Genomic DNA, 27,589 nt, shown 5'->3' with positions numbered 1-27,589 from the left:
AGAGGGGCTGGTGCTGGCGCAAGGGGGTAGAGAGAACTGCTGCACAGAAAAGTGCTCCCCACAGGGTCCCGAGCAGGGTTACAGGAAGTAGCACTCACCCATCTGCTGTGAAGGGAAACAGGAAAGGGAAGAATGAAGCCTGTGGAGGAGCCAGGAGGGAATGCCTCTGTCCTCTCTCTGAACGACAGGAAGGACCCAAGTGGTGCCTGAGAAGGACTCTCTGCTGGCACAAGGGTTGCTGTGTCACTCCTGTGATCTTTTTTGGGAGCAGGATGACCGGGAAGAGTGAATATCTCTCTAATTACCCCGTCTCCTAGTCATTGGCTATGCTTAGCTTAGGACAAGCTGTGCAGGCAGCTCCCCCATCCTGGTGTCTGCTGACCCCAGCAACGCACATCTATCCTGGGGTGATAAAATGGCCCAGACTCACTTTAAAACCATGTAATCCCTGCCTCTCCATGGGATGCAGTTATGAAGCTCCTGAGTGTGCTGGGAACCCGCATCCCGTAGCTTCTCGCACTAGAAGCTTGTTCAGTGCTCAGGGCGCAGCCAGGGATTGCAGGCAGCCTCTAGCTTCCGCAGGCCCCAGTGTCCTGGGATTTCCCAAGTGCTGGCCTCCTGTGGAGAAGTCGGGGTGGGGAGGCACCTTCACTGTGCTCCCTCCTTTCTAGTGTGAAGCGCTCTTGGGTACTCAGGTGGGGAGGCACAAGGTCTTGGACCACCAGCAACACCACTAACAGGCTTGCACCATGTAGCTGCCCCTCTTGCAATTGTCACTGTTTTGACTGCAGAAAGCCCCTTGTCACGGGCTCCACTCCACTCGGGATTGGAAGTGCCACTGTGTGCAGATTCTTAGGGCGTGAGTTGTATCTGCCAGCCTCACAGGGAAGGAATAACTCGGAAAGGGATGGAGACGGCAGACCTTTGGCCTCAGGGAGATTGTGGTTTGCAGTCTCTGTGTGCCTGGCCAAGGGTGTCAGTTCCTTCGTGGGAAGAGCGCCCCCTGTGGAGACCTCGTGGTCCCGGAGCATGCAGATATCCATCCATTCATTGCGACTCCTAGAGCCAAGGCCCCATGACTCCAGCCGAATCTATGAATGGGAAGGGGGGAGGGGAACAAAAATAAAACCAAAAAAAAAAAAAAAAGCAAAACCCAACATCAATTTCCTCCACTCTCTGCTTCCCGCCCCTGCCTCCCTTCCCGCAGAGCCAGCCCTACACAAAGTGACGGGGGTGAGGTGGGGGTGGGGAAGGGGGGCCATGGGGGCGTGTGAGAGCGGGTGCAAGTCTGGCTGGAGACTGTACTATTTATATACGCCGGGGCTCCAGGACAAAGAGGGCAGATCCGAGTCACCCGCCTTCTGCAGCCCCAGCGTCGCCCCAATCCGCTCCTCCGTGGCTTTGATTTCACTCCCTCCTCCCCCCAAGGGCTGGCAGGTGCGGGGGTGGGAGCCGTCTCCGCGGGAGCAGCGTCGCCAAGGTCCGGCTGCTGACGTCCGAGCCTGTGCTCCTGTCAATGAACAGCAGCCGCTGCCTGGGGACTGCTCTGGCAACGAGGCTGCAGACGTCATCGCCTCCTGTTGGACGCGGGGAGGGGGGGCTGTCCAAGCATTGGTGTCGCTGGCTTAAAGGAAAACTCTCTAAGTTCCAGCAGCCGGGGAGAGTGGCTCTTCAGAGCACACGCACCCCTGCCCCCACGTCAAGTGCACACGGGCCCGGGCACACGGGTTGGACACTCGCATACGCACGCACACACATGCGTGTGCACACACACGCACACTCATACACACACTCTACTTCCAGGTGTGTGGGTCTAAAGTTGCTTCCGTCAAGAGAGGCTGGGCTGAGATGGACCAGTCTTCATTGGTGTCTAGGAAGCTCCTAGCTGCTCTCCCAAGGACCCCAGAAAGGAAGGCGGGAGAGGGTAGCATCACTCCTGCCTTATTAGAGTTGTCTCCCCCTTTTGCGAGATGACCAGCACGGAAACTTCTGGTCCCCGGAGCCCTTGGAATACGACTGCTGCATGTGAGCGTCTTGGACAGGTCCTGAACTTGGGCCACCCGGGTTTGGCAACTTGTTTTGAGAAGCTCTGCACCCACCTTTCCCAGAGACTTATCTCCACAGCCCGCTTTGAATTTGTGATCTGGAAATGAAGCCGAGAGGAGTTTTGTACTGGAGCATACTTTGGCGGGTAAGTTGATAATTTTTTTTTAATCTATCATTAACCACTGAGGGTCCAAAGGGGGATGAAAAGAAAGGAAGAACAGAGAAAGAAAGAAAAAGAGAAAGAAAGAAAAAGAAAACTTATTTGCCTGCAAGCTTTCCAGAGTAAGAAAATGTGCTCGTGAGCTATGGGTCAGTATTTGTGGACGTGACTGGGTGAATGGGGCCAGGAGTGCAAGCGATAAGCACTGGAGTTTTGTGGCCAGCTCCGCAAAGCTTTGCAGGGGAGGTATAAGAGCCTTTAGCCAACCCCATGCCAAGTGACAGCCTGGGGCTTATCACTCAGGGCTCTTGGAGTTGCGGAACTGCAAGTTGCAGAGCAGACTGCTCCCCAGCTGCATACCGCAGCGGCTGGGCTGCCTAGACAGACTTGCAGGTGCCTCTGGAGGTGGCACAGAGAAGGGTTGTCATGCACCTCAGCCTTCCCCATCCTTCCTGCTGCCAGCCTCTGGTCCTCGGTAGGGACTGATGTCCCTGCGTTGGCTATCCCTGTCTCTCCTCCGTTCCCCCAGCCCAGTCTCTTTTGCAAGATATCACATGATGCCACAAGAAAGGAGGGGGTCCTGAATCCCTAGTGTCTAAAAGCATCTCTGTTGCCTTTTGTAGCATTTATTTTACTTGGCAATGCATTGAGACCATATCCCAAACATCCAGATCAGACACCTCACACTCTGAGTGTGGCTGTTTCCCCCACAGCCACATGAAGGCTCCTCATAGCCTGGCAGGACTAGGAGTGCAGAGAGGAAGAGAGAGAGAGAGAGAGAGAGAGAGAGAGAGAGAGAGAGAGAGAGAGAGAGAGAGAGAGAGAGAGAGACTCCACCCAGGCCCCCTGCCACCTTAGTAGGAGACCTCTGAAGTATCTGAGGGGTTCCTTTTCTTGGGGTTTGATTTCTTCTCTCAGGTCCCCATTTTAGTAGAAGGAGTAGAAGGAAAAAGAGGAAGGAGACAGAGAGAGAGAGAGAGAGAGAGAGAGAGAGAGAGAGAGAGAGAGAGAGAAAGGGCCACACTGTTGGGAGCACTCCTGGGGGCTCCGCACAGGTCCCTGCCTCCTCTGCCTGCCTTCCGGATCCCTTCCTGTCTTTCGGCAGCAGTTTCTGGCCATCTCCCTCCCTGGCCTCGTCTCCCCACCCCTTTCCTCTGCACCTAACCCCACCTTCACTCTCCTCTCCGAGAGGGGAGGGCCAGGGGGAGGGGAAAGGAAAAAACCCCCAAACCCCAGGCCCTGGGCAGAGATGTCGAAGAAGCGCAAAGCCCTCGAGGGCGGAGGAGGTGGAGGAGAACCCCAGCTCCCAGAGGAGGAACCCACTGCCTGGTTTGGGGGCAGCAGCGAGGAGCCAGGTAGGGGGGAGGGGGAGGAGACAGAGGACTGAGCACATGCGGAGAGCTTTGGAGCCGAGACGCTCCACAGGAATGCCCTAGTCTTCAGAGCAACTGGGTAGACTTACCCATAGATGGGAAATTGGGGGTGGGGTGGAGAGGAGCTGAATAGGCCAGTGCTAGAGACCCGGATCCCTGCGAACTTAAGAGCACACTGAGGAAGAGGCTGGGTGGCAAGTGAAGGAGGCAGGAGGGGCCAGGAAGGGCCGGACTGAGGATGCTGGCCATCTCCCCTCCCTGCTCGCCTTGTCGTCTGTGCACCTAGGTGAAGACCCTATTCAGTGGATATGTGTCCTGTGTTGGTGCCTGGGTGCAGGGCTCTGCCTGGAGGGAGGGATGCTGGTGCTAGCCAGCCCCTGGTGCCTGTTGCCGATGAGGACAGCAGGGAGGGCCCCTGTCTTCTCCCATGCTTCTCCAATCCAGGGATGTTGAGGGCTGCTGCGTCATGAGGAATCTTCATCCTCTGCACGGGCAGGGCCTTGGGTCCTCCTGAAGTTGGAGGTGAGGTTGAGCAGATGGAGTGGTACATTTTCATTTCAAGGGGAGATGGAGAAGGAGAGCATTTGGGTTCGTCTCTGCCTGGAATGATACCAGAGAAAAAAGTAAAGATGGAAAATTTTCCTATGAAACAAAAGTGATAGTTGGAGCCTCCGATTTCCACGCAAAGGCAACCTAGACAGGCACCTTTGATTTCACTGAAAGCATTCTGGATTTGCTTAAAAGGAGGCCCAAGTGATGCAGTCAGGCCTTTCCTGGGTTGTGGGGAAAAGGAGAGGAAGGCTGATGAGGTTTTATTGTTGGGTTAGCTGTGGAAGATCAGCTGGCGTGAAGACTCACAGGGGTGATGGGACCCAGGTGGGTGGGCAGGTTTGAAGAGCGGCTCTGCCTGCCTGCTTTCTTCCCTGCAGCCAGCCCCATGGTCTTGATGGAGGCAGGCTCGTCAGAGGCAGAGCATCAGATGGCTAGCGTCTCCAAGATGGAGTCCTTGGTCCATCTCCTTTGATGCCACAAGGGACATGGAGTTACAAAGTCCCCTCTCTCAGAGAACATGGAGCTCTGGGCGCGCTCAGAACCCTTTGCAAGGCTCCATAGCATTGAGAAACCGAGGGTCGGGATGTGGCTCCCTCTGCCCGCTGCATTTGAGAGTTAGTGGAAGTTGATTGATCCTGCCCAGCTGCCACGGAAGAGGTGGGCTCTAATGACTGTGCACTTTTTGACGGTTTGTCGCTCAGTTACGACTGTAGGACAAGCCTCAGCATCACTTACATTAATTTTGTTGGGTGTGTAGGTAGTTGGTAAGAACTTTAGATGCTGCTGATATTTGAATGGTTGGTGTTTTTCCATCGTAGTAAAGGAATGATGCCATACTGTTGATTTATCAACTCTATATGGCGCAGTGTTGCTTTTGACCTAGCTTTGCTCTTAGGCAAGATCTAAAGAAGTCTATGGGAAGTGACCTCACTATTATGGTGATAACAACCGGGGTATTTGTTATGTTACTTTCATTATTAATGAATGCAGTTCTAAGAAAAGAAACAAGAATCATGTTTTAACAAACATTTTTTTTTTTTTTTGGTGTGGAAATAGAATAAAACAACAACCTTTGCTGTAGGGAGCCTATGCTCCCAGCTACAAGTAATTCCTGCGTTTCCCAGATGATGGGGGCTCTACAGAGAGTTACTGAAAGTCACAATGGGCAACAAACATTATGTACATAGGTGTCGTCCTCTCAGAGGACGCGGAGCTCTGGGCGCGCTCAGTAGCATTGAGAAACCTAGGGTCTGGGTGTGGCTTCCTCTGCCTGCTGCTTTTGAGAGTTAGTGGAAGCTAATCGATCCTGCCCAGCTGCCGCAGAAGAGGTGGGCTCTAAGGACTGTGCACTTTTTGACGGGTTGTTGCTCAGTTACGACTGTAGGACAAGCCACAGCATCACTGACATAAATTTTGTTGGGTGTGTAGGTAGTTGCTGATATTTGAACGGTTGGTGTTTTCCCATGAGAGTAGGGGAGTGACTCCATGCTGCCATGCTATGCTCACTGCATTCAGAGATTATCATAATTTCAGAACTTTGCTTTTTTTTTTTTCTTCAAACTTACGAAACTTAAAGACTTTGCTGTGACCTTTGTATTTGGTGAGTCAGAAGAGTATCTACAGGTACTGAGCTCAAGAAACCTTTAAGGGTGTGGACACTCCCAGGTTGTGGCTAGTTTGCTTGGGAAATGGAGAGTGTGGCATCTAAGCCATGACGCAGGCCAAGAGAGGTAAGACCTGTCTGTGTGTACAGTATGGCCATATGTGTATATGACTATTGCTTTGGCAAATGGGGAAGCATACCCGTGGGTACAGGGTTTGAGTGTCATGTGGTCCTTGCACGTGGGTGAGAGGTTAGTGTCCTACTTTGCAGACTCCATGCTTTTTTTGCTGTGTTCCTGTTGGAATCTAGGCCAAATTGATGGCTTGCTTAAAGAGCAGAGAAGAGGCCTGGCTGACCTTGACCCCTGAGGGCTTTTCTGAAGTTGCATTGGAGAGAAAAGCAATGTGTTTGTTCATCTTGACCCTGGAAAATATAAGTATGTATAAACGGAAGCAGTGGGATGTTGGATTTTAGTGAAACTCACTAGTTTCAAGATGATATTATCAACATCTCAAACATGAAATTTGAAATAGATAGCCTTATAAGGGAAGAGTGGCTCGGGGCCTTGGGACTTCACAACAAAACCCTACTGTTCCTTCATTTGTCTTTACCTAGAGTGCACGCCGAGTGTGTGGTTCCCACCCCCTGCCTCCAGCCTCTAGCAGGTGTTGGATCCAGGTCCCGTGCAGATGCCTACTTCTTGGAGATTTCTTAGGAATATGAAGTTAGGGTCCTATTGGGTCCCTGGGTATCCACATGGGTGATTTGGCCTCCTCGCTATCCTTGGTGAATCTATCTTAATAACTGATTACATGGGGAAATGAGGCACGCCATCACAGATTTGCCCGAACATTTATTGAGGTGTCTATTGAGGTTCTTTTTTTTTTTTTTTTTTTCATCTATGGACATGTGTATATGTATCTATAAAATCATGGTCATAGGTGCTGGAGAGTTGGCTTAGAGGTTAAGAGCACTGGATAATCTTCCGAAGGATCTGGGTTCAATTCCCAGCACCCACATTACAGCTTATAACTATAACTCCAGTCCCAAGGGATCTAACGCCTTCTTTTGGCTCATGATCATTGACATTAAAAATAGGCATGAACCTTGGAAGAAGGAAATTATGTCAATGACAAAACTATAAAAGCACGCATGTTATACAGTTAGAAGACTGTTTTTCAGGTGTTTTAGTGCTTGTGTTGGTTTCTTTGGCTACACACCATAGAGGAGGCTGTCATCAGGAGTGTCAAAGATGGCGTAGGAAGGAGGTGCGTTTAGGGGGAAAGAACAGGGTGTAGAATGGGATGGAATGGAGACTGAGTCTCCGCTCTTGGGCTTGACTCTGCCCCTGAGATTAAAGGCACACCAGTGTAAAATGGTAAGTCACAGAGAAACCTACAAGGAGGCCTCCAAGAGGTGGGTGCAGGACATGCTCTATCGACCAGAAAACCTGAAAGGCCAGGAGCTGGGAAGGCAGTTCCTTTATAGGACCAGCTCTGAGCATCCTGGAAGGCATCTTTTGACCCACAGTCTACTCTATGGCAACCCAGGAGTTTAAGATCCTCAGCACTCTCCTGATAGCTTCCCCTCCCCTCCAGGGAACAAATAGGAGGGTTACATAACAGCGCTGCCTTCTAGCCCTTCAGTGGCCAGACTGAATAATACAAAGGGAATGTTTGCTCCTCAGGTAAGCAGAAATTATCTTCACCTGCTTAGCTGGAGGCACACGCTTAATAAAGAACTGTTCAACCATTCAACAAAAAATCCAGTCATGAGCACTTTGACTTTCTCATTTCTTCCCTGATGAGTATGAGATAGCAGTCACAGTGACCAGCACAGAAGGATGCACAGTACTCCCTCTTCCAACCTGTCGTCAGGCCAACCACATTAATGTAGCTAAAGGTCATATGGTAGGGTACCCTCTACCATACAAGTCTGTCTTATTTAAACGTGGGCACCCTTCCCCACTTTTCTCTTTCACTCTTATTCACTTGCATGTGTTTTGGAATTTATCAGCATATGCAGATCTACATTGTTTTCTTATTTTTTTTTTTAAAAAGATTGATTTAAAAAAAAATGAATTTGAGTGTTTTCCTTGTGTATATATGTACCCACAATATGCATGCTTGGTGCCTGCAGAGGTCAGAAAAAAGCCTCAGAGCCCCCCAGAACTGGAGTTACAGACAATTGTGAGCTGCTGTTGTGGGTGCTGGAAGCTGAACCCAGGTCCTCTGCAGGAGTAGCAAGTGATCCATCTCTCCAGTCTGACCTTTGTTTAAAAAAAATTTGTCTGCATTCTATCCCATGGTGCAGTAGCCCACAGCTGATTTAATTAAGCCTTTATTGAATAGTATTTAAGATAATAGCACTTCGCCTTAATAAATAATGCAATAAACAAGCAGAGAATGGCTATATAAATTTATATGTTTTAGAGTCCTGGCTATAGAAAGTAGGTCAAAGATGTTATCCCTGGAAGGCCAGTTCACTCATACTTGCCCCATCTGTGGTGTCAGAATGAGGGTACAAGCCCTCAAACTAGTGGATAAAATGTTCAAACTGTAAAGTCTTTACTGAGAAGAGATTACATCTACAAATAATTTCTTAATGATTTTTTAATGCATTTGAGTTTTTGCCTGCATGTATGTTTGTGCATCATGTGCCTGCAATGCCCTTGGAGGACAGAGAGGGCATCAGAGCCCCTGGAGCTGGCCTTACTGGAAGGCTGGGAGCCACCTTTTGGATGCTGGGAGGCTCTGTGACTGTGTGGGAAAGCACCCTGGGTCAGCTACAGGAGCACTTAGAGCTCTGAGCAGCTGGTCATCTCTCCAGCCCCTGCAAAGGGTTCTGTAGACCACGAGATGTTCTTCACCTATTCTCTTAGGTAGATGCTGGACTATTGCTGTGATGGTTAATGCTGATTGTTGATTACACTGTTAACTTGATTAGGTGGAGAAGATCCTGGGGGATTAATAAAGAATATTTTGAGGGAGTTTGTCATGACATTTCCAGAGAGAATTAAACAGGATCAGGGGAGACACAACCTAAATCAGGTGGTGCTCTTCCATAGGTGGGGACCCAGAGAAAATAAGAGGTACTCTATTGACCAAAAATTTTTTAAAAAATTATTTGTCTGATATTTTCTTCTTTGCTTGAGATAGGGCCCATGCCTTTTATTTTTCCTTGACACAAGCTAGGGTCATCTGAGAAGAGGGAATCTCAGTTGGGAAAACGCCCCATGAGATTGACCTATAGGCAAGACTGTGCTGTATTTTCTTGATTAATGATTAATGTGGGAGGGTCCAGTTCACTGTGACAGTGTCACCCCTGAGTTATATAAAAAGCAGGCAGAGAAAGCCATGGGAGCGAGCCTGTAAGCAGCACCCCTCCATGGCCTCTGCATCCATCCCTGCCTTCAGGCTCCTGCCTTGGGTTCCTGCCATAGCGTCCCTTACAGTGCACTGTAATTTATAAGGAGAGATAAACCATTTCCTCTGCAAGTTGCTTTTGGCCATGGTGTTTATCACAGCAATGGAAAGAAAACCGGGACAGGGTCTCATTGTAGCTCAGGCTGGCCTTACATTTCCGACGTAGCTGAGGATGATCTTGAACTTGTGGCCCTCCACTCTCCCCCCTCTCTCTCAAGTGCTGGGATTATAGTAGTGTGCCACCACACCTGGTTCTGTCTAAATCAGTCATTGGCAGATTTTGTTCCTGATAAAAGTCCCAGATGAGATTTACACACCTCAGAGTTCTTCAATTTGGGTAAAGAACCTTATAATGAGCTAGATTTTGTTTTCCTTAATAGGTGTCAGCACACATGATTTTGGTTGACAAATACAGCGGCTGCCCCTCCCTGCTTCATAAAGTGTGACCCTGTTGCATTTGGTACTTGTGTTGTGGATAATTCTAAAGCTCTGGGACTGCTGGGAAGGACATTGGCCTGTCCTGAGGCTGGAGGTAGGGAGGGGCTTAGGTGACATTGCCTGGGCAAATGTATCTTCTTCTTAGAGAGGCCCCTCCCTGGTTAGGAATCTCTGCCCAGGAAAGCCCTGTTTAGTCAAGAGAGGTCAATTCCTTTGTCTTGCCCGCTGCTGTGACTTTGATTTCTGTCTGTCTCTTTGGGGGTGCTCATACACTGACGCACAGTGACAGCCATCTGCTGGCCCCCTTTGTGGCTAACCTAGGCCAACTGTGACGTAGAGCCGAAAGGGTCAAGTGTGACTTTATGTCACACCCCCCCTCCCCAACTCTCATGTGATAAATCTCATACTAAGTGAAAGAGGATGTGATGATGTTGGGGACTTCCGGTTACCCTAGTTTTTAATAATACTGTACCACAGGAAGCAGCTCTCCTTGTCTGGAGCCGTAGGCTGACAGTTGGAGCTCCAGAGGCTCCTCGGTGTCAACACCTAGGGTTTCGGTTGCTGCAGATATGAGGAGGTAAAGTACAGATGGACCCTGGCTAGCAGGTGGCCAATGAGGGCCTCAGAGTGCAAGAGTGACACCATCTGTTACGTGTTGACTGTTGTGTCGTATGAGAGGTGACCCTGGGCCTTGGGTAACTCAGAACAAATTCTTTTTTTTTTCTTAAATATTTTTAAAATTTTATTAGTTTATTCATATTATATCTCAATGGTTATCCCCTCCCTTGTATCCTCCCATTCCTCCCTCCCTCCCATTTTCCCCTTACTCCCCTCCCCTATGACTGTGACTGAGGGGGACCTCCTCCCCCTGTATATGCTCATAGGGTATCAAGTCTCTTCTTGGTAGCCTGCTATCCTTCCTCTGAGTGCCACCAGGTCTCCCCATTCAGGGGACTTGGTCAAATATGAGGCACCAGAGTACGTGTGAAAGTCAGACCCTACTCTCCACTCAGCTGTGGAGAATGTCCTGTCCATTGGCTAGATCTACGGCACCAGCCAAGGACAATACAGGTCAGAACAAATTCTTAAATGTCTTTGACCAAGCTTTTCCGACAGAATCAGTGGGGGCCTGTCTAGGTCCCCTGAGGTAGGTGTTCACAAGCACCACGCCCACAAGTCCTTGAAGACACAGGTCCTGGAATATCTTTGGAAATACAGGCAAGGGCTTGAGGATCTCCTGGCTACATAAGATTATGCTATTGAAGGTCCTTTCTCTCCTCCAAGTATCAGCAAGGCCCCAACCTTGCTGATGTCTGCTACATTTTTCCTTCACTTGAAGTCAACTGGGACACTCAATCTCAGTCAGATCTGAGCTTCTGTCTCTCACCTGGTGTCACCAGTGACTTGGGATTTCAGCAAAGGTTACCAGATATTGTCACCTTTCCGGTTTTACGTAGGGCCCGAGAGATTTCAGTGTCTTGTCTAAATAATAATAATAATAATAATAATAATAATAATAATAATAATAATAATAATAACAACAACAACAACAACAACTATGTATTTTAAATGATAAAATAGTAACAAATATGCCCATGCAATGGTAGTTTAAAGAATGGAGAGTCTGTTTTAGCCCTGTGATAAATGTCTAAATGTGTATTGAATAGAAGTGTTTGCCATAACACACAAGAAAAACATCCGTATGTGTCTGACAATGTGTTACTTTCATGTATAACTATCTCTGCCTAATATTAACCCTTAAGCCCACCTCATTCAGTTCCTGTCCAGCGTCTTACCTATTTGGTTTCTAGTGTCACTGTGATTGTCTGGAATTAGGTGCAGTAGAGGCACAAGTACAACTGAGATGTCAGTTAGTCTGTCATGACCTCAGAGAGACAGTGCTGAGCACAGTGTGGCTGTGCCCTGTCTTGCAACCTTGCTTAGCAATCATTTAATAGTTGAGTAGATTGACTCAGGCACGAGGCCCTGAGCTTGGATCCCTGGCAGGCATGTGCAAAGCTGTCTTCGACTGTGTGTGCCCATTACCCCAGCACCATGAGGCACGTGGAAATATGAGAATTGTTGGGGCTCACTGGCCAGCTCCAAAACAATGAGGGATAGGTTTAGTGAGAGACCTTGTCTCAAAGGAATGGGCTAGAACACAGTACAGGAGGGCACTTGGTGTAGTCCTCTGGCACCCATAGGAGCTTACACAAATGCACATATTCACACACACGTCAGTACATACACAAACATACATGTAAGAGAAAATTGTTTTATTTCAGATGGTGGCTGGTTTACAGGATAGTCAATTTAAAATTGTTAAGCAAACATGTTATTGAAGAAAAACATTTCCCGGTTATCAAAGAATATGAATTACAAAACACAGACAGCTCCCTCCCCTAAAACAGCAGCAGCAGCAGCAACAGCAACAACAAGAAACTCCCCAACTAACTTCAAGGTAAGACCATGTCACTGTATCCCGGGTCAAAGCTGCTACGGCTGTCGCTGGGCCTGAGGAATGACTCAGTTGATTCCTATCACTTCTTTAGAAAGCTGGGAACTCTGGTGCACACTGTGATCCTCTCACTGGGGACGTGGACACAGAGAAATCCCTATGGCTCAGTGGCTACCCTCCTTAGCCTAATCTGAGAGCACCATGCTTATGAACTATACCGCCTCAAAAACCAGGCTAATGGCACACAGTGTTGTCTCTGGCCTGGGCACAGATGTGCACACATATGTACACACACCTGCATATGCACATTCTATCTTGCTCACTTTATCCAGGTAGGCCTTGGGCCCCACCAGTGTCACACTTGCTCTTCCCCCAGTGTCACACCCACTCTTCCCCCAGTGGCACAACTGCTCTTTCCCCAGTGGCACACCTGCTCTTCCCAATGTTACACCTGCTCTTCCCTCAGTGTCACACCTGATGTTCTTTCAGTGGTACACTTGTTTTTCCCGCAGTGGCACACCTGTTCTTCCCCAGTGTCACATCTGTCCCTCCCTCAGTGTCACATCTGTTCTTCCCCAGTGGCACACCTGTTCTTCCCCAGAGGCACACCTGTTCTTCCGCAGAGGCACACCTGTTCTTCCCCAGAGGCACACCTGTTCTTCCCTAGTGGCACACCTGTTCTTCCCCCAGTGTCACACCTCCTCTTCCCCCAGTGGCACACCTGTTCTTCCCAATGTTACACTTGCTCTTCCCTCAGTGTCACACCTGATGTTCTTTCAGTGGCACACTTGTTTTTCCCCCAGTGGCACACCTGTTCTTCCCCAGTGTCACATCTGTCCCTCCCTCAGTGTCACATCTGTTCTTCCCCAGTGTCACACCTGCTCTTCCCCCAGTGTCACACCTGCTCTTCCCCCAGTGTCACACCTGCTCTTCCCCCAGTGTCACACCTGTTCTTCCCCAGAGGCACACCTGTTCTTCCCCAGTGTCACACCTGTTCCTCCCTCAGTGGCACACCTGCTCTTCCCCCAGTGGCACACCTGTTCTTCCCCAGTGGCACACCTGTTCTTCCCCAGAGGCACACCTGTTTTTCCCTAGTGGCACACCTGTTCTTCCCTAGTGGCACACTTGTTCTTCCCTAGTGGCACACCTGTTCTTCCCCCAGTGTCACACCTGCTCTTCCCCCAGTGTCACACCTGCTCTTCCCCCAGTGTCACACCTGCTCTTCCCCCAGTGTCACACCTGCTCTTCCCCCAGTGGCACACCTGTTCTTCCCCAGTGTCACACCTGTTCTTCCCCAGTGTCACACCTGTTCTTCCCCCAGTGTCACACCTGTTCTTCCCTAGTGCCACACCTGCTCTTCCCCCAGTGTCACACCTGCTCTTCCCCCAGTAGCACACCTGTTCTTCCCCAGAGGCGCACCTGTTTTTCCCTAGTTGCACACCTGTTCTTCCCTAGTGGCACACCTGCTCTTCCCCAGTGTCACACCTGTTCTTCCCCCAGTGGCACACCTGCTCTTCCCCCAGTGGCACACCTGTTCTTCCCCAGAGGCACACCTGCTCTTCCCCCAGTGGCACACCTGTTCTTCCCCAGTGTCACATCTGTCCCTCCCTCAGTGTCACATCTGTTCTTCCCTAGTGGCACACCTGTTCTTCCCCCAGTGTCACACCTGCTCTTCCCCCAGTGGCACACCTGTTCTTCCCCAGAGGCACACCTGTTCTTCCCCAGTGTCACACCTGTTCTTCCCCCAGTGTCACACCTGTTCTTCCCCCAGTGGCACACCTGTTCTTCCCCCAGAGGCACACCTGTTCTTCCCCCAGTGGCACACCTGCTCTTCCCCCAGAGGCACACCTGTTCTTCCCTAGTGGCACACCTGTTCTTCCCTAGTGGCACACCTGTTCTTCCCTAGTGGCACACCTGTTCTTCCCTAGTGGCACACCTGCTCTTCCCCCAGTGTCACACCTGTTCTTCCCCCAGTGTCACACCTGCTCTTCCCCCAGTGGCACACCTGTTTTTTCCCAGAGGCACAACTGTTCTTCCCTAGTGGCACACCTGCTCTTCCCCAGTGTCACACCTGCTCTTCCCCCAGTGGCATACCTGTTCTTCCCCCAGTGTCACACCTGTTCTTCCCTAGTGGCACACCTGCTCTTTCCTCAGTGGCACACCTGCTCTTCCCCCAGTGTCACATCTATCCCTCCCTCAGTGGCACACCTGTTCTTCCCCCAGTGGCACACCTGTACGTACAGCTTCCTCAGAGCCAGGTAATAGGGAATATACCATCAATTTTTAGTTAAAAAATCAAACTTCACTTAATAGATGCATTGCTAGAGTTTAACCGGCTTAGTGAAGTCCCCCCCCCACCCCTTTCATTCAAACAATAGACTAGGGAATCCTTTGAGATCTTGGCTGCAGAACATTTTTGAATTGGTCTCAATCAGTGTTTTCAAATTCTGGGTAGCAGTCTATTTGTGGGTCATGAAGTCAATTTATCTTAACTGTATTTTGAAACACTGAATGGGGTGGAAAGAAGAGGAGGGAAAAGGGGGGTGGAGAAGGCACAAGGGGAGAGGAGGGTTAGAATGGGAAAGGGGGAGATCGGCTGTGCTGCTTAACACCAAAATGTATGAATAACAATTTTATAGTAATTTCAAAAAGTAACAGTCCCTACCCCATTTGAATACACAGAGTTGTGGCCTAGGTAATTTTTTTTCAGATATTATTGTCACAATTGAGATACAGTGGAGGCAGAATTGTGGTGGCTTCTTGGCAAAAAATTAATAAGTAAGTTGAGACAAATCTTGTTTGGTTAAGGCTTGTGTTTTATTTATTGTATGTGAGTGCTTTATCTGCAGAAGAGGGCATCAGAGCTCATTATAGATGGTTGTGAACCAACATGTAATTGCTGGGAATTGAACTCCGGACCTTTGGCAGAGCAGGCAGCGCTCTTAACCACTGAGCCATCTCCCCAGCAAGGCTTGTGTTTTAAAGCACCATAAAGGTCCTGGCACCCTGGCACAGGAAGTCTTCAGCTTCCTGTGTGGATGCCAGAGCCTGGTGTTGGTGCCTGCCATCAGATGGTGTCTCTCTTGTCTGGGCTTGGACTTCCCCGAGGCACTGAAAACACAGACAGACACAGACAGGGCTCTGTCCAGTTAATCTTCCTAGGATGAGCACCAGGGTGAGTGCCCTACAAATCCGCGGAGGGGTGGGACACACAAGGGAGAAGATGAGTGGGACAGAGAAGGCGGGAATGCGTGGGTGCTCCGTCCAGGCAGAGACAAGTGTGTGCCACAAAGCTTAGTCCCTGCTGGGCCTCAGGTGCCAGTCCCCAGTAGTAACTGGAGTCCCTGCTTCTCAGCGTTCAGTACAGAATGTTCCCCCATGTCCTCACAGAGCGAGGGCCACACTCTTCTCGCTAACATCAATTTTATACTCTCAAAAACTTTTCACACCTAATTCACAATCTTTATTCCAATGTGCTTGGGGAATAATTATGTCTTATTTTTCTTTGAGTGAGATTCTTTGGGGCTTGCAGAGTGTAGCTTTTCTTCTCACCCCCTCACACTCCAGGAGGCCGGACTGTGGCATCTATTATTTCCGCCTTGATTGCCGTATGCCGAGGTGTCACTTCTTATTTAATAGTTCAGCGTGTTTAAATTAAACTGGGAGACGCGGAGAAGTACATATAGTCCTTTAGCTTTTCTCCCATCAAGAGTGAAACCTGACCAGCGCACATCAGAGGCAGAGGCACAAAAACGAGAGCGGTAAATGAGAGCAGGTGGCTGCCTGCGTGCCAATTTGCAGAACCAAACCCAAATCATCTCTGGGAGTGTCCTACAGCGCTGCAGGCCTTTGTGCTGCGCTAGCTCCCTGGCCTGGTGCTAATTTTTCCAATTTATTTCTTTTGATGATTAAAAAAGGCCTTTATTTATTATATTCTTTAAAAAATATGCCTCTGTGTGTTTGTGTGTGTTTGTGTGTGTGAATGTGTGGGTTTTTGTACATCAATGCAGTACCTATGGAAACCAGAAGAGGGCATCATATCCCCTTGAGAAGAGTCGCAGGTGGCTGTGAGCCACATAACAGGTGCTGAGAACCAAATCTGGGCCTACTGCAAGAGCACTGTGAGTTCTTACTCGCCAGCCCATCTCTCCAGCTCCCTAATCTCCTTTTTAAAAGTGAGAAGCAACAAATTACTCTTGTTTTGCCTCCTCTGCTCCATCTTCAAGAGCAAATATCTGTAAAACTTGGTTCTTTAACTGGCAAAGCACGACAAACAACTTGGGGCTGACTTTGGAAGAAAGACAGAAAAGGCAACAAAAACCCCATTGTCCCTCAACCACAACGTCTCGCAAAGGAGGGGGATGGGCAGGACTCGGTCTTCTCAGCTCTTAGGAACTTCCAGTCTCTGTAGGCAGATAAAAATGTACCAGCAGCGAACATACAATCTTATTGGACCCATCCAAAGCTGTGTAGATGTTTCTAGAAGGGAGCCCATTCCTCCGGGACTTAGATATTTTGGGTCATGGACCACTTGCAGTGCTGAGAGTCACATGTTCTTCGTGTGCTATTCCTCACATGCAGTTTTAAGCTCGGTAAGCAGCTCTGAGCCCCTTTGTCAGACAGGTTCCCTGGGAGTTCCTTCTGGTGACCCTGTGGACGCCAGCCAGTCTCTCTAATGCTGGCGTCCTCTCTGATGATTTTTAAAAAATCAATTTAAATATTATTCATTTTTTAAATAAAAGCTCAGTACAGGGCTGGAGAGACGGCTCAGAGGTTAAGAGCACTGAGGTCCTGAGTTCAAGTCGCAGCAACCACATGGTGGCTCATAACCATCTCTAATGGGATCTGGTACCCTCTTGTGGCCTGCAGGCATACATGCAAGTAGAACACTATACATAATAAATAAATCTTTAAAAAAAAAAAACAACCACAAAACCTTAGTACAACAAATAAACATTTAAACATAACATATATAATAAAAATGTCTTTTATGCCATTCAGTAATATTTCAAAAGTTTCTCCAAATAGGTATTTTCTACTTCCTCAGTCTGTCTTTAGTTATCATCTCTTTCTTACGACTGCTCATAATAGTTGGAGACATTCATACTCTTTTTAAAGTTATATTTGTTTATTCTCTCCACCCGTGTGTGTGTGTGTGTGCTTTAAAAAAAGATTCATTTATTTATTTATTTTATGTATATGAGTATTTTATCTGTATACACACCTGCAGGCCAAAAGAGGGCACCAGCTCTCATTATAGATGGTTGTGAGCCACCATGTGGTTGCTGGGATTTGAACTCAGGACCTCTGCAAGAGCAGGCGGTGCTTTTAACTGCTGAGCCATCTCTCCAGCCCATGTGTATGTGTTTCTTATGGTACCTGTGGGAAAGCTGATTTTTGGGAGTCAGTTCTCTTCTACTGCGTGGGTTCACAGGATCAAGCTCAGGCCTGCATTAGGTTTGGATGCAAGCTCCTCTACCCTCACAGCCATCCACCAGTCCTTTCAAAACTTTTAAGCAGTAGATTTTTGTGACGATTTTAATAAACAGAATTACATTTTGAAACAACCTCAAACTTGCAGAAAAGATGTATGTATTTCTCACCAAAATACAGTATGGCCTTCTGATTAAATGGCTGATGTGTCTCCCCATGGTAATATGACATCCCAGACCAGGCAGACACAGGGACATATGCGTGAGCACAAACGCGTCGTTATGATCTAGATTTGAAAGTGGAAGCTTAGAGGCTGCTTTCCGTGCGTGATCAGGCTCCCCTAACTGCCTTGTTCTCACTCTAGGATCTTGGCTAATATATCTGATGCTGGTTTTGTGCTTGCCCACCCTAATGACGTCATCTGACATTTGTATTTGCTACTTAGATTATTTTTCTCATGTTCCTCAGGTAGTTAACACTGTAGTTCGTGTACTGGTCTGCTTTTCCTCAGCTTGTGGCATTGCCCAGCACTTCCAGGGTGCCATGACATAGTAAGAGTGATAAGGATTTCACGGGGTTGCATCTCAATTTCCCCATTTGTCATGGTGGTGGCTTTTGAGCAGAGGCAGGTAATTTGCGTTAAGGTACAGCTCTTAAGTGAGACCAGATCCCATGGCAGCCAGGTGCCTTAAACCTTCAGATGGTTTTAGGGTTATGTTTCCTATCTCCTGGTGGGGTCTGAAAGGCCCTGCACTCTCCTGGCCTCAGGCCTTTCTTTTTAATCAGGAGCAGATGTTGGAGATGGGATTTTAATCAAGTGGCTTTCTAGTTCCTTTGGATACAGCTATGGGACGTTTCACTGTCATCTGCTAATCATCCTTAAGGTGCCTCATCATCAGGGACCCCGGGTTAGACGTGCTAAGCCTCTCCATATCACCACGGCCACTGGATTGGGATTCAAGAATCTGTATGCAGAAATATGTTCCCTCCTCGCCCTACGGCTACTCTTCACCCGTCTGGTTCTCCTCGCTGTCTCCAAGAAGGTCACATTCCTTGATGTATCTGGGGCTTCTTTTAGAAATCTGTTTTCGGTAGGGGGTCTCCTGTGAAGGGAGGGTTGGCCGTGGTCAGCCTGGAGGAGCAGTTTTGGCTTGCCATGAATCATGAGTGAGGATGGCTCCACCTGTCACAGGCCAGAGGGCATGGGTGAGGTATTTCACAGGACTCAATCGATGCATTTGGGTTGGTTAGGCCTGGTTTGTGCAGGCGCACGCCGGGCGTCCCACACAGCGCAGTGCTGGCATTCTGCCTGTCCTAAGTTGTCTCTTCCTGTTCTGCAGAGGTTATGTTTAGAAGACAGTGCTCTCCTGGGTGGAAGCATTGCCACAGACCTCAGGTCGAGCTCAGCCATTCTGTGCTACTCCCTGTCATTTTGGGGTTAACTGGGGTCTTGTGCCTCCTCTTCATCCTGTAGTCTCTCTGCCTGGAGCTCTCACTGTTTAGCACCACACAAACTTCTCAGAGTGTGTTCAGCACTCACCTGTTTAGCTCCTGGGGAAAGTCAGTGAATTTTCTACTCAAGAATGCAGCTAGGAAGCCAGGGAAGGGACTGTGTACGGAAGCAGGGGCCTGCTCGCCCACAGCGTAGAGAATACAGGAATGAGCACACATGCAGAGAGTTGGGGGGCAGGTAGGCCATCAGTGGGTCTCATAGCAACATGGAGGCCCCAGAAGACAGTAGCCAAGCATCACCGGACAGCCTCACAGGAACATGGAGGGCGCTGGTTCAAGAATTTGAAGACAAATACCTACCATCCGAGATGACGCTTGGGACCATTGTCCCCCCCCCCCCCCGTTTCCATGACACCCACTCCCTTCATTTAAATTATTACCCCCTCGACGTATTTACTTATATAATACTTTTCACCTTTTAGAGTGAAAGGCTAGTAACAGTGACTTTCAAATCTTTCCCAATGGCTAAACATTTCTATTGGTTTATTTATCTGTTTGTTTAATGTCAACATTCCTTATCACAGCAGCTGCGGCTTGTGACACAGGCCCAGGTTGAAGCTCAGGGTCTCTCTGGGGACGAGGAGGACCCTCAGGACACAACAAAAGCTTTGCACCCCTAGTGATGGCGGCTCCCTCTTCTCAACCGCTTTCAGAAGCATGGCGGTCACAGTTTTCTTTTGAAAACCGTGGAGGATTTGGTGGAGTGTGTAGAGTGTTGCCCTCTCATTCAGTTTCACCTCATCTTTCTGCTGCATCCTCCTGGGTTCTCCTCATTTATTTATTGGTAACCATAATTCTCCTACTACTGTTCTGTATGTTCTTATAAACTGTATGCAATCTTTTTTGGAATAAAGCCTGAGTGAAAAAAACAAAACAAAACAAAACAACAACAACAACAACAAAACAAGACAAATGGCTCCTGGGAAATGGAGGAAGACTGTCCTGTGGGCATATGGTCCTCCTCCCTTCCCTCATTCTGTTCATCTGCTGCCCAGCATCCAGGGCTGGATAACAGCTACAAATGCAAGAACATCGAGCAGATCCTAAGGAGAGGGAGAGCAAAGGGCACGAGTGCAGGGGAAAGATGGAGGAGGGTAATAGTAAACCAAGCCCCTCATTCTGAGGCACCTCCTGGCAAGTATGCAGGAGACCAGTTCCTGGGGAAATGACCCACAGTGACCCTGGGGTTTTTTAAACTACTATCCTGGAGCACAGCTTGGCGGAGCACATCCACATTTCTGCAGACATTGTGTCCCCATGTCTCCAACCCCCTAATCTCCCACTTTGGTTTTGAGATGAGGCCTCACAAACAGCCAATGCCTTAGATCTCCTTGGGAGATCTGGTCTCACCTCTGTAGTTCTGTGGTCAGGTGAAGGAAGATGTGCATGCTGGTGCGCAGTCATGCCTCTCCCTGAAGGTGGTTCCCCGAGGCCATCAGTCAGTCGAGCCTCGTGCAGCAGGATCCACAGCTCACGGGACATCGTACATAGCCGTTATCAAAATCTGCACAGGGAAGGCACACCTCCGTTGTGCCCTCCCCTGAGAAATGCCTCGTGAGTCACTTGGCCAGGGAACATGCTCTAGGACTGTCTGGTGCGACCCGGCAGCTCCGCACGCTCAGGGGCAGGCAGCAGAGTCGCCGCGTGTCACGTGCTTGTGTGTGACTGTGCTATTTCCACGTGCTTCCAGGTGCAAGCACAGACCTAAAGCCACAAACATATCCGACTTCCCAAGCAACGTAACCGACACAGGGCCACACAGGGAAGGACTCAAGTAAGGGTTCAGGGAAGCAGCTGCATGTCTGGGGGCAGCAAACCCCAAAAAGTTAGAGCCGGGGTTCACCCCAACAGAGTCTTGCTCAGCTACCCAGCTCACAGCCCTCCCGCACAGCAGCTTGAGGCTCACACTCCCTGTAGCGAGAGCTGGACTTGTGTCCTTTCAGTGTGGCTTCTCCTCCTAGACCCTATGAGGCAGCCACACTTCCACCATGTCATCCACCTTTGGGAGGATGCTTTGCTTCCGTAGCCATGGCAGTTGTGCTTTTCCCTCCTTTTCATCCCTTAAACCTGTCCTATTGCTGCTATTCATTTTCGGTCCTCATCATCTCCTACTTAAAGACTCTGGTTTTCTCATTTGGTTTCATTTTTTAAAAAAAATAAATCTGTATACTGATTCTTACAAAATAAAACACTCTCCTATTATACCCATGTCCTGGGTAGTTTTATGTCAAGTTGACACAAGCTAGAGTCATCTGAAAGGAGGGAGCCTCAGTTGAGAAAAATGCCTCACTATGATCCAGCTGCAGAGAATTTTCTTAATTAGTGATTGACGGGGGAGGGCCCAGACCATTGTTGGTGGTGTCATTCTTACGCAGGTAGTCCTGGGTTCTATAAGAAAGCAGGCTGAGCAAGCTATGAGGAGCAAGCCAGGAAGCAGCACCCTCTATGACCTCTGTATCAGCTCCTGCCTCCAGGTTCCTGCCCTGCTTGAGTTCCTGTCCTGACTTTGTTCATTGAGGGAACAGTGACATGGAAGTGTAAGCTAAACAAATAATTTTCTCCCCTTTATTATTAAAAAAAAAAAAAAAGATTGCATACCGTTTACAAGAACACACTCTCCACAGTGGTGCAGAAGGGTCAGACAAACTGTCATTTCCTTCCCAAGTTGCTTTGGTCATGATGTTTTATCACAGTAGTGCTATCCCTACATAAAACAAGCCCTCTAAATCATGTGAGTGGCTGGCCTTCAGAGTTAAGATTGGCAAATATTCCTTTTATTTGAAATCCCTCACATTGGTCATAGCTCCCGCTGTCCATCTGACTCCGCCCTTGTCCAGACTCTGCCCTTCTCTGTTCCTGCCGTGGCTGGCAAGCATCTCCTCTTTCTTTAGTGTACTTGGTGGTGCATTCTTTATAAAGAGACATTTTCCCAAACAGAGGTTCCACTGTCTCCTATGTCCCAGAGCATTTTGCTTACATCCCACAGTCCGTTCTGTGTGCTCAGGAGAAAGCAAAGGCCTAGAGTGCTTGGGTGTGGAATTTCACTTGCACAGCTCCCTAGCAATTAGATCTATACATAGTTCGGCATTGCTTCATAGTTGGGCCCATGTCTCATAATGGTTGATAACCCTTAGGCATAGCACAACAGTCAGAAAACAATAAGATCCCTGGGCGTTATTGCTGATGGTGATGATGGTATTGAGAGATGGTGGTGGTGGTGATGGAGATGTTAATGCTTGATAGTAATGGTGGTGCTGTTGACTGTGACAGGGACGAGGATGATGGTGGTGATTGTGGTGGTGATGGTGATGGTGGTGGTGTTGACTGTGACAGGGACGAGGATGATGGTGATTGTGGTGGTGATGGTGGTGATGGTGATGGTGGTGGTGGTGATGGTGGTGGTGATGGTGATGGTGGTGGTGGTGGTGGTGGTGATGGTGGTGGTGATGGTGATGGTGGTGGTGGTGATGGTGGTGATGGTGGTGGTGATGGTGATGGTGGTGGTGGTGATGGTGATGGTGGTGATGGTGATGGTGATGGTGGTGATGGTGATGGTGGTGGTGGTGATGGTGGTGGTGATGGTGATGGTGGTGGTGGTGATGGTGGTGTTGATAATATTGGTAATGATGACAATGATGATGGTGGTGGTATTGATAGTGGTCACAATGATGCTGGTGGTAGTGGTTTTGATACTGGTGGTAATAATTCTGATGATGGGAAGAATTGGTGACTGAGTTCTCACCAGATGCTCAGCTCAGAGTAGGCTTGAGTCTGTGCAGCTATTTTCCCACAATTCCACTTGCTCCCTGAACTAGATGGAACTTTCTCTGTAAAACTCTGTATCTGTCTACACCAGCAATTCCTCTGCCCTTGTTCCCAGTTCCCCAGGTCTGCTCCTAGGTGAACCTGTTCGGCATCAGTGTGCCCTGCAGCCTTTTATCACTGCCCCACCTCCACTCCTCTGCAACCCAGTTTCTTGGTGATGCACTGAGTCACGTGGCTTGTCCAACTGTGGAGTTGAAATTTTTACCTGTCTGGGATTCAAGGCCCTTTGACTTGAGGTCTGTGCTTTCCTTCTACCAGGGACCACAGCGTATCCTGTTTCTGTGCTGTGTCTCTCCCATGCTCTTGCCTGTGTCCTGGAGTCTCTTGATGAGTGAGTGTCACAGAGGCTTTTGTATTTTATTCAAGCCCCCTTCCTCTGGGCCTTTCTGTGGTATGATTCTCCAAAACTTTGCCCTGAGTACCAAGAAAAGCTATTTTGTAGAAACTGTCAGCCCATCAATTTGCTCTTTGTGTGCCTCTTAGCCTCTATTATATCTTTCTTGTAAGTTTTTATCTTCCTTTCCTGTGGTCCTTGATTCTTCCATATGGGCTCCTGGCATGGTTGTAGGGGTACAGAAGTCAGTCTTGCCTCAAGGTTACACTCATAAAATCCCTTCACTTTGGGGGCCTCTACTTCCTCTGGGCAGTGGGATTGGCCATCTCTCATCAAAGTGACCGACAGTGATTTCATCCTGGTCGCTCCTGCATTCATTTGTGCAGGTTGGCTGCTGTGAGGGTCGGAGCACGTGGCCCCTGCATGTACCCTTCACTGGCTTCAGTTGGTGGCTGCCTGGGACTGGCCCCTTTAGAGGCTGCAGGGTGCACAGAGGTGTGTGAGTCCTACTCCAGGGATTCCCCAGAGCATCTCCGTGGGGGCAGATTGCCACCCCCTCTTACCCACACCACGGCTCTTCCCGTTCCCTCCCAAACCAAGGTGTCTAGATGGGAAATCACCCGGGGCCTTGGATTTTAGGTTGACTGCCATGCACACTCTAAAGACAGCTAAGAGAGTTGCAGAATCTCTGTGTGACTATGGTATGCCTCTCACACAGCCATGGAGGACTGGCATGTGGAAGGCAGTGGACACAAGGCCCAGGCTATTTTTATGGTCAAATACGTATTTTTTTCCTATATCTTCACAAATCATTAGTGAGGGAGAGACATGCGGGAATTCTGGCATGACCTCTCTCTTTTCCTCTCCATTCTCCCCCCATCCCCCACTTGCCTCCTCCTGCCTGACTCCACCCGACTGCAAGAGAGTATAGTGTCCTGCAGGCCAATGTGGAATCCATTGGCTGGAGACAAAGAGCTGAACATTCTTCAGGAATGGCCTCACCTCGGCTTCGAGCTCCAGAGGACATATTGCAAACATTTCACTATTATATATGGCTGCTGTCTGCCAAGAACAGCCCAGAGCGGAGGTGTTGAACCTCAGGCTGCTGGTTCAGAACCAAGATGTGACAAGCTATATGTCTGCACCTCATCCCATCCTTCAGCTGACCTGAGCTGCCATGCCGGTGTAGAGCCTGGCGCAGAGTTAGCTCGGCAGTGTTACCCTGCAGTTGCTCCAAGGGTGCTGTGTGGCCTTCAGTTTTTCCAAGTGACTGGGACCTTGAAAGGGATAAGTGAAACAACCAGGAAATAAAACCTTGGTGGGGGGGTGGAGGCAGGGGGACATTGTAAACGTCTCTGACTGGTGTTTCTGTCTGTGTGTGCAGGTATGTGGAGGCTGAGGGCTGCCTGGGCTGCTGTTCCGTATGCAACACCCACTTTAGGTTTTGAGGGTCTTTCATTGGTCCAGGGCTTAGCAAGTAGACCAGACTGGGTGAGTCCCACAGATCTGCCTGTCTCCCCAGTGCTGGGAATTCAAATGTACCACACCCAATTTATTTTTTATTTTTTTATTTTTGTTAGTTTCAGAGTCTAACTCAGTTCCTTCTGCGTACAACTTGAGCACTTTCACTGGCCGAGCCATCTCCCCAGCTCCAGTGGTGACTGTCGAATAATGCATCTGTGGGCTGCCCTCTGGGGTCCCAGAATTTAGCACCTGGCTTGATGCCACCTCCCACCCCCACCCCCATCAGTGCAGGGTCCAGCTTCTCTTTGGGAAGGGGAGTAGACAGGGTGTGGCAGGTAGTGACGAACCTAAGCCACTCCCAGCCCCTGGGGAGCCACGTCTCCTCAGTGCCTTTGCCACCAGCCACAAGGAGCGGAAGTGAAGGGAAGAAAGAACAGAACTTCAAGCCAGGGTCATCCGGGAGGCTCAGATAAACTCCACTGAACGAAGCCGCAGCAAACACAGCCATAACGCCCGCATGAAGGAGTTCCTTCTGCGTTATAGTTTAATCTACAGATGTTTTCGTTTTCTCGGAAAGCTTTCTGCTCCCACAGGCCAAGGCCAGGCCTGTGTCTTTTATAAATTTTGCATTTTATTTTCCCAGAGTGTGGGACAGTGCCTGAGATGGCATGATGGCTTAATTAATGAGGAAATCCCGGTGTGAAGTGGCTTGGTGATGGGCCTTGCTGGGTGCTGGACTTGAATTCTTCTAGTGAAGGCATATGAGGGATAATTTGGTGTAGTGACTACAGAGAGGCACTGGGAACTGCCACAACGGTCATTAATGACAGGTCCTAGGAGGAGACATAGGTGAAGCTGTCAGGGAGGTATGCTCACACACACCTGGGAGCCCCATGAGGTTACAAGGTGGCTTCACCATAGCGTGTGCTCCTTTCCAGCCCAGATCACAGCAGGGCGGTCTACTCCATGGCTGGTTTGGGCCTTCTGGTCAACCTCTGATGCCATTCACTTCAACAGACTGAAGGGACAGAGCTTGGATGGGTACTAATTGCTATCTAGCCAAGGATTGTAGCTAGTTAAGGGCACCTTAGTTGTCTGCAGAATCTTGGGAACCCACTCACCTATGACCCCATGGTAAGGTTTGAATTGTCTACTATGGTAGCCCTGGTCATGGGCTCCTACAACATAGAGTGATGTCCCAGGGAAGTCCTGGTCCTCCTGCCTCTAGATACAGTCATACCGTAAAACCAAGTGAGGCCCACAGAAGTAGAACAGGCAGAACCATGCCACAGGTCTAAGCAGGAGGTTCAAGGTAGTTACTACATTTAGTTGAAGGGCCCTTTTATTTTATATGTGTGAATGTTTTGCCTGCATGGGTACTATGTGCCTGCCTGGTGCCCATGGAGCTCAGATGAGGTCTTCAGACCTTCTGGAACTGGACTTAGGAATGGTTGTCAACCATGTGTGTGCTGGGAACTGAACCTGGGTCCTCTTCAAGAGAGACAAGGGCTCTTCACCAATGATTACCTTTCTGGTCCTTATAAGTGTTTTTTTTTTTTTTTTTTTTTTTTTTTTTTTTTTTTTTAATTAGAGATCTACACCTTGAAGAAAGAAGGAACAGCCTGTGTGAAGGTCCCATGACAGAATGGGTCATCAGAACTCAGATCACTGAGACCATGAGTGCCTTATGCAAGGCTGAGACCTAGGGCTTACCTGGCAGGCAGGAGAGGTGGCAGAAGTTTACAGCCAGGAAGGTACTAGCCAGTTCCATTTTTTAGATGGCCCAGTTGGAAGTATTTGGAGAAGGAGGTTGAAGATGGGGGAGGCAAAGGGAGATGGTTTAGATCATTGTTAGATGAGAGGCAAGGAAGCCAAAAACTCAAAGAGATGGGGTAGGAACCAGAACACCGCCAAATGTTATGTGTATATTCACTCTTTCCTCTGCTGCAACCCCACTCAGAGAGCATGACCTTCAATGTCAGGCCATGGAGAACACTTGGCCTGACACGGTGCAGCCCCATCAGCTAGGAGAGGCCATGGAACTCAGTAACCTCAGTCTTGCCGCCCAGATGGGCCTGACCTAGGCCAGCAGAGAGAGCCTGGTAGAGATGTGGGGCAGATTAGAACTGGCCGGAGAGGGACCTGCATGCCGGGGGCGGGCTGCCTGCTGGCTGTTATTTGCTGAGTAGCAAAACCTGGCTTGGCGAATGAGCGACTCCTTCCCAACAGCTTCTCCCTTAATTGCCTCCGGCATGGAACTTTGAAAACAGGAGCCTTCCCTGCCTCCTTGAGGTGTAGAGGCTGCATAAGCTTGCTCCTGGAAACCTTTAACTCCCTGGAGAAGGAATGATCACGCGCAGCCTTCCAACGTGCTCAGTTTTCATCCAGAGGCATCCAGGATGAAGGTAAAGTCAAGAGGATTGTGGGACAAAGGGACGGAGGGAGCACAGGTCTTTGATGACAACATTGGCAGTTGTCTCTTTCTTCTTGGTGCCTTGGAATAGCGGTTCTCAACCTTCCTAACCCTGTGACCCTTTAATACAATTTCTTATGCTGTGGTGACCTCCAATCATGAAATTATATTTTTTGTTGCTAATTCATAACTAATTTTTCTACTGTTGTGAACTGTAATGTAAGCATCTGATATGCAGGATATCTGCTATGTGACTCCAGTGAAAGGGTCTTTAGACTGCCCCCTCCCCAAAAAAATGGGTTGCAACCCAAAGGTTGAGAACTATTGCCTTAGAAATACCAACCCCTACTGTTTTAGACTCAGGTAGTTGGTTCTCCGTCTCTCCTGGATGCCCTCTGTATAGTAGCAGACATTTGGCTTGGTGTGTAGAATCAAATCCATTGTCTGCACGTGTGTGCGGCTTAGTAACTAACTACGCAGCAATTGCCTCATGGCCACAAAGTCTACTTTCAGGTGTCCTAGTTTAACAATCTGTCAACAAGATGCCAGAGTA

General features: G+C 49.0%; 1 protein-coding gene across 1 annotated transcript in view; it reads left to right on the top strand.

The window, feature by feature from the left end:
• Positions 1-3,226: 3,226 nt before the first annotated feature.
• Pde10a (phosphodiesterase 10A) overlaps positions 3,227-27,589 on the top strand; it is a 400,036-nt gene continuing 375,673 nt past the window's right edge. Inside the window, exon 1 of the mRNA XM_051164657.1 lies at positions 3,227-3,561. Coding sequence (XP_051020614.1) covers positions 3,456-3,561 — 106 coding nt within the window. The 5' untranslated portion in view covers positions 3,227-3,455. The remainder of the gene's footprint in view (positions 3,562-27,589) is intronic.

This window comes from Acomys russatus, chromosome 21 (assembly GCF_903995435.1).
Source record: "Acomys russatus chromosome 21, mAcoRus1.1, whole genome shotgun sequence".
Lineage (NCBI taxonomy): Eukaryota > Metazoa > Chordata > Mammalia > Rodentia > Muridae > Acomys > Acomys russatus.
This window is presented reverse-complemented; position numbering and strand designations above follow the sequence as displayed.